Genomic DNA, 7,666 nt, shown 5'->3' with positions numbered 1-7,666 from the left:
TTAAAGAAAGCATTTTCAGTTTAGAAATGCATAATGACATATCCAACATTAGTTATACAAGTTACAAGATCAGGAAGAATTCTTTAAGCAAATGTTTGATGATTCAAATAACACTGAATGAGGGATAAATACTAAAAAGCATTCAACATTGCATCAAATCTCAGTCGCGTTCACTTATGGCAGTCAAGTGCTCGTCAATCTCCTCTGTGGACAACACTCTAAAGACTGGGTTGTCTGTCCTCACTACTCCAACCTGCAAGAAATAAGAGGGTTAATTCAAAATCATTGTCATTCTCTCTAGAAAGTTGTATCTAACTACAAACGGGAATACAACAGTAGTGGGGATATTCAGTACCTCAATCTCATTGGGTTTGAAATCCTCTTGTAGAACTGATTGCAGGGCAGAAATCGCAGTCTATAAATGAAAACAATTGAAGACATTAGACACAGAAAAAGAATCGTTCATTTACACATTAACATGCCCCTTTTCACCAAAGGATCATAAAATCTTAATATATTAGCTTTGACAGCCCATGAAAATATCTAGGAAAGAATTGTCTGAATCATCATGGGAGAACATTTTTCACAAAACTGTTACATCATAAAGAGAGAACATTTACTCATCTAAAGGTTAACAATCAAATCTGTATAGAGGAAAGTTTCTTATGAAGAACTAAACTGTGGACTCCCCAATCAACTTGTGATAGTGCAGCTACTAATCAGATAAATTGCACCAATGGGTAATTCATGTCATTACTGACTTGATATCAAAACCCAGTGACTATTAACAGTAAATGGATTCTATTATAGATCCATGAACAGAAAGATTTCTTATACCCAGTTTGACTCTCGAAATAGGAGGAAAGGAGATATAAACATGTGAATATTGTTTGCCATCTTATGATTCAGAAGTTCTATCATTAAAAAGATGTAACATCTACCTGCACTGTTTCCTCGTAAGTAAATGCAGGATCATTCTTCATTTTCTTCTCCAAGAAATTAATTGCCTCCTGCTCTTTCAATCCAGCACTTGTGGCCTAAATAACGTATATCATGAGGAACTCACAGGAATGAACTCATAAAATAGTAATGAACATGGAAGAAATGACTTGTTAATCCCACTGAAACACTATAATCTAGCAATATAATTTGACCCCACAAAGTCGCATATAACAATGTGCAGAAAAGCAAGAAAAGTTATTCATATTTTCAGCCCTTTGAAAACAGAACATTCATAAAAGTTCACAATAAATACAAGTGAACATTGCAAGATCAACACTCTTCAATCTTTCACAGTCAGCTTAATTATAAAATAATCTAAGATATAAGTATAAGTTGATCTATATATTTCAACACCAGATAAAAGGATACGATTTTTTTTATGAGTAAAAAATTTTATTTGATGAACCGGACCACCTCATGTACACAGGATGTGGTCCTGTGTACATAAGATAAGCTAAAGAATTACAAAAAAATCCTGTGTACACAAGATTTTTTTTTTATTGGTAAATTACACATGTACCCAATGAGTCTTGAACCCATGACCTCACCCTTAGCCTAATACTTACACAGGTAGGAGGTTCCATTTGTGCTAGAGGGCATTGGCTTGGATTTAAAAAAAAAAAAATTACAATAAATTGGAATTACGATTGAAAAGATTATGCAATTTAGCAAGTTCTCTACTTACTAAACTCTAATAATGCTTTTTATGACCATAACCATCATATAAGTCATCACAGTCAATGAAACATTACGTTATTAGTGTATAATGCAACTTCAATAAATATAAATATAACAAAGATGAATGGATTTGATGAAAGCAGCAGAAAAAAAATGACAGAATATCAATCCCCAATAAAATAGTCCATAATTAGCATACAGCTGTAAACTGCATACAAATTTTGATCCTTCCCATTATCTTATTTAGATAGGTAAATAAGAGAGGTATATGTTACAGTTGTCAGCTTAGAGATAGTTCTTGCGCCGTAAAAATTGTATTAGTATGCAAAGAATGTTATGCCGAAGTTAATAATGTCTGTTAGATTTAGCCTAATAAAGGAAGTTGTAAACAAGTACTCAAGGTGATAGCTGGTGTAAAACATAGACAAACTGCCAGAAAGTTACACTAGTGTTCAATTAATCTTTGGCATTATTTGTTCTCATGTTAAGCAAACAGAAACAAACCATCTGCAGAGAGAGAGAGAGAGAGAGAGAGAGAGATTCTAGGATAAGACTTGGCAATACCTTGTGACCAAAGAAATGGCCTGCTGGATCACATTTGTAGAGTCTAGGACCATATTCATCATCAATACCCAAAACCATAGCAACTTTGAAAAAGCAAAGACAGGAAATCATGGAAGGGAAAATATATCAGTAATAAAGCCATGTACATTTAACAAATCAATAAGGGAGTATTAAAAAAATAAAATAAAAAGGAATACTAAGTTTAACACGTAACAGCACAAGAGGAGCATTGTTGACAACTATAGAGAAGGCCAGAAACAAACCTACTCCAAGAGGTCTCATATATGCATGTTGAGTATAGACTTGTGATTTGTCAGCAATCCTGACAAACAACAATTACAATCATTAGTTAATATATCATTTTGAACTAACATGTAATGACACAATCTTTTGATTGTAATTTTATGAACATAAGCAATATTCACTAAGAGAAAATTTGCAAGAACACAAGAGTTTACATATAACAATTTGAAGAAGCATAAGTATTGACATATTTAACAAACAGAACTATTTATCATCTGGCAGCTTGTCATAAATGAAGAATTAGGAGTCAAGTAGGAAAAACTAACCATGAACTACTGCTAGATTTGCTATGATTACTCTTGAGTATATCTTCCTCAAATTCTCAAGTAATAAACTCCCAGTCTAACATTCTAGCAAACTAGCATTTTCTTAAGTGAAGGAGATGACACTTATTGACTCCAAAAAATAAGCAACTTCAAGTGTATTGTATTCATACAATAATTAAGAATGCTTTCTTGTTTATTAGACAATCAGAGAGAAAAAAAATTCATGACTACTGAAATGCTAACGTTCCCCAACATCAAGATTCATGAATTCAGCAATGAGTCATAAAACAGAGCATTATGTGTCATGCCCATTGTAATCCTTAACACATCATCACTGTCTTTTACTTCTTATATCTTATTTGACCCAACTGTGTGCATCAAGGTGGTCCACATTAATTTAGACCTACATAACAAGACTACATCTTCTAGGTAAGACAACAACCTACATATCAAATTCAACCTGAAAATCAAACACAACATTATTGCACAATCCAGATTTCTTTTTTCTTTTTTCTTAGTTGGAGATATCTGCTGAGCAAGATAATATATTGCATATTTATTTCAACCCACTAATAAACTGCACATCCCATAATATGAGAGAGAGAGAGAGAGAGAGAGAGAAGAGGAGGAAGCAATAAAAACAATTTTTTACAGAACTGCACATAAGAAGTGATAAGAAAGGATTCATAAGCAAAGTTATCAAGTGTAATTCACGATGGAGAATGGTTTGGCCTCCTGCTAGATACAATGAGTTGGTACTTGGTACTTATCCAGAGCAAGTTATCACGGGTGCAAATTAGTGGGGAAGAAGATATGATCATATGGATTCCTTCTGGAAATGGTAGATTCAGTTGTACGGCCACTTGGGACAAGGTTAAAACGAAAAAAAAGCTCTTATCAAAAAAACAAAACAAAACAAAACAAAAAGAACCAACCAACAAGCTATTAGTTTTTGTGCAAGCTAATTTGGTTCACAGGTCATATTCCCAAGCATGCATTTATATGCTAGCTGGTCACGAAGGACAGAACTACAGTAACAGAAAGGCTAGTAAAATGGGGTTGCATGGAAGACCATTTTCTTATATTGCTCCTTTACTAAAAGGATATGGAAGGAAGTGCTACGGAGATGCTTGATTGTGAGGCATATTGGCAGCTGTGATGACAAGTAAAATCGGGCTACGACCAAGCTAAAAGTAAGGGGTTTCAGGAGTCTAATATACAGGCTAGCTTGGTCTGGAACACTTCACCACTTATGGATGGACACTGATGCCAAGAGTGAAGTTGATACTTTGAAGTCTATTACGCATGATGTCAGATGCAGATTGTTGGCTAGAAAGAGAGTTTTGTGTGGTCTCAAGAGGTTACCAGCATCCATATTTTGATGTATAGTAGGACATTTGATCTTGTTGTATAATAGATAGCTAAAGTTTTTGATGTTTGTATCTTGGTTAAGCTGATGATTTGTGCGTGTAGGAGTTTGCAGCATTGCTGCTTGTATTGTAACTTGTCCTCTCTTTTGATTATTGATGATCTGACCTACTTTTAACATTTCTCTCATTATTTGGGACCCTATTCATCTATTTGGATTCAAATCAAGGCAATTAGATGTCCAACTCGAGCCTATAAGACTGACCAATCAATAGAAATACTTCATCTTTGTAACAATCTCTTATTCATTTAATATATATATATATATATATATATGAGAGAGAGAGTCATGCTCCTCTTTTTGAGTGAGATGCACCATTTTTTAGTTCATTTTGAGTACTACTTATCTATTTGAAGGAAAAGACTTATCAAAAAACAAATCTATCTGAAGGAAAAGCAACTATTTGAATTGCTTCACTCAAGAAATGCAGTCTATTGTGGAAATGGGTTAAATTAGAGTTTCTATTAAAGTTTCTAACTCAAAACAAATTGCAGATGTAGTCAAGTAGTTGATATACTACACATATATCACAAGTCAAACAATTAAAGAATAGCAGATAGATAGTATGAATACCATTTAGACAACACATCTACAGGCATCTCATATCCATATCTAAAGCGAAACTCAGCTGCTTCATTTCTTGCTTGTTGAACCAAAGTTCTTGCGTCAGCTGGAAAATGGCATGACAAAAATATTAAAGTTCAACTCATTCAAAAGAGCAATAAATAGAACTCACATCCTCATTCTGTAACAAAGGAGGAAAAAGCATATGTGAACTTTGGGCCAACAACAATATGGATTATACCCCCTTGACAATGACAATCAGCAATGCATTTGTGTAAAAGATGTTATCATATTAAAATATAGTTCAGATGCTCTTGCCAAATCTACATATGGATCTTCTTCATTTGAAAAAGAGAATGTAAGATAACAAAAAAATTCCATTACTTTGCCATGTGACAACACATTATTCATTTTATAAGGCACAAAGTACCCTGGCATCAAAAGACATAAATGGAATGCCTTCGAATCTCACTAATCATTCACATTTTTCATTTTTAATAATAACAAATTAAATTCATAAAATGCACAATCAGAGAGTAGTGTGTGACATATACTTGATAACAGCAAAATATCTAACCAGACATGTCAACACATTGAATTTCTCAGTAACGAAATTTGCATTTTCAATAAAGACATGTTTTGGGTTTCATATAACTAAAACGGCTTAGATAGAAACTTGCTGCCCCACCTGTCATGCCAGTTGCCAACAACCCAAGATACTTGGTGATGGGAAAAAGATGTGTGACACTTGTTTGATCCAAAAGCTTGTCCTGTATCAATTTTCATAATTTATAATACCCACTTCAATTCAAACTCTAACTAAAACGAATTTTCAGTATGATGAAAAACTGATACTCACCGGGACCTTCTTTTGAGTTACAACACAGACTGAATCCTTTCCTCGTACACCAATCGAGGTGATTCCAGCAGCCTTGACAGCCTTGAAAGCATACTCTACTCATTCAAACCCAAGCAAATTATTAGAATATTAGCAACCAAAACAACAAACAGGCGCATTCAATTTACTCTTACAAGACCTGCAGCTCCAAAGTACAAAAATTTAGATGAAACTTTTGGAACCAAGACAACACATACATTCATACCTCTAAAGACTAATGCTACTATTTTGAATTACTGGAATCCAACTTCTCATGTGTGTGTAACCAAATGAGACTAAAGATCTTTTCCTTTTTCAAGGGGTCAATTTTTATGTTCAATGACTTTGTTTGAGCTACAATAATCGTGTCCTTAATTTTTTCAATACAAAGCCTGGACTGAATAGCTACAATGTATGCCTATATTCAATTACTCAACTCAAAACTAGCATTAACAAGCTGTACCAAGCATAGGATCTTGAAAATTATAGCAATTTACAATTAGCATCAAAGTCATACCGAGTATAAACATTTAGCTGGCATTAATTCTAGCCCAAAAAAAAAAAACAGTAACCGCAATTTAACTAAACCTTAAAAAATTGGTGTTAAACTCAACACAGATCAAACCAAACATAGAACCAAACAAAACCCTCGAAAAAGTCTATCTGGGTTTGTCATAGACGATTCCAATATTTACAGCATTGAATCTTTAACAATGTATGCCTATATTCAATACTCTACTCAAAACATTTAGCATCAAAGTCATACCTAGTAAAGACATTTAGCTGGCATTAATTCTTGCCCCCCAAAAACAAAACATTAACCAAAGCAAATTTAACTAAACACAGATCAAACCAAACATAGAATCAAACAAAACCCATCAAAAAATTCAATCTGGGTTTCTCATAAACGATCCTAAAAATCCAATTTTTACTAAAAATATTGAATCTTTGACAATACCCAGAAAGGAGATTTGAATTAGAAACACATACCCACTTGAAAGAGACGACCTTCGGGTGAGAAAATCGTGATGTGACGGTCATAGCCACCTCCACTTCCACGACTCATCGTTTCGATTAGCTTCGAATTTAGAGGGTTTTGTGGGTTTTTTTTTTTTGGAACTGTGAGTGTGAGAGATCAGAGAGAGTAAAAGAGAAAAGTGAAAGATATAAGGCAAAGAGGTTTCTTTCTACACACGAAGGCTCTGATTGTGTGAGAATATAAAATTGGACGGGTCTTGGCGTAGAAAGCCCAAGCTCAATGGTGAAAAAGCCCAAGTTTAAATGGTGAAAAAAAAAAGCCCAAATTACATAACAATTTTGTTTTTTTCTAAGGTAGGCAGTAGGCTAAGAAAAAAATCTTATATGCGTCGGGCGCATGGTATTGTTTGTAAATTATTCTCTTTTGGTAATCCGAGCAAAGCGGGTGGATGGGGGTTTAATTAGAGACTCTTTTTCGGAATTGGGTGAAGGGTTTTTCTAGAGCCATTGAGGTCTTTACAAGTGTGATAGCTGAATTTTGGGCCCTTCACGATGGTCTGTTACTTGATGCGAAAGTTGTCATTGATTTGGTTAACTCTAGATCTGATACTAATAGGTCTTTGCTCAACAGGTTTCACCAAATTAGAGTCGACCATATTTATCGTGAAGTGAATAAATGTGCAGATGTTTTAGCCAAATAAAGATGTGCTCGATAGGAAAACTTTGTAATTTTTAAATAACACCTCTTTTTAATTTTTTTAAGCCTTGATGCTTCTTTTTGTTATCACATAGGCTTTCTTCAGCTATACCCTCTGTTTTGTCTAGTTAGATGTGTCATGCAACTTCCCTTTAAGTAGCTTTAGATTAACATTTTTGTGGATCTTTTTTTTAGGAAACCAAAATTGGGCTTTGATTAAATCCATGAAAGGGAACCAACATTGGGCCAGAGAACATACATGGGTAAGAGTTGATGTTTAGAACACAAATAGTTGGTGCCAGGTACAA

General features: G+C 34.1%; 1 protein-coding gene across 1 annotated transcript; it reads right to left on the bottom strand.

Annotated features, from left to right (window-relative positions):
- On the bottom strand, positions 1–6,873 carry LOC142633280 (proteasome subunit alpha type-6). Its single transcript, XM_075807496.1, has 9 exons — positions 6,674–6,873; positions 5,666–5,760; positions 5,495–5,576; positions 4,816–4,912; positions 2,508–2,566; positions 2,245–2,327; positions 942–1,037; positions 356–415; positions 1–253 (listed from the first exon to the last, which is right to left on the bottom strand). The coding sequence occupies exons 1-9, from the start codon at positions 6,747–6,749 to the stop codon at positions 161–163; spliced, it is 741 nt and encodes a 246-aa protein (XP_075663611.1). The 5' UTR covers positions 6,750–6,873; the 3' UTR covers positions 1–160.
- Between the last annotated feature and the right edge of the window lie 793 nt (positions 6,874–7,666).

Source organism: Castanea sativa, chromosome 5, assembly GCF_040712315.1.
Source record: "Castanea sativa cultivar Marrone di Chiusa Pesio chromosome 5, ASM4071231v1".
NCBI lineage: Eukaryota > Viridiplantae > Streptophyta > Magnoliopsida > Fagales > Fagaceae > Castanea > Castanea sativa.
Note: the sequence above shows the minus strand (reverse complement) of the source record. Positions and strands in the feature narration are given on the sequence as shown.

Bases quoted from the DNA above. Each gene is read 5' to 3' on its own strand.
- LOC142633280 (XM_075807496.1), bottom strand. From the start codon at position 6,749: ATGAGTCGTGGAAGTGGAGGTGGCTATGACCGTCACATCACGATTTTC. The intron at 4,913-5,494 runs GTGGGGCAGCAA...GCCATTTTCCAG, and splicing joins GTTGGCAACTGGCATGACAG to CTGACGCAAGAACTTTGGTT. The intron at 2,328-2,507 runs GTTTGTTTCTGG...GCTTTTTCAAAG, and splicing joins TATGAGACCTCTTGGAGTAG to TTGCTATGGTTTTGGGTATT.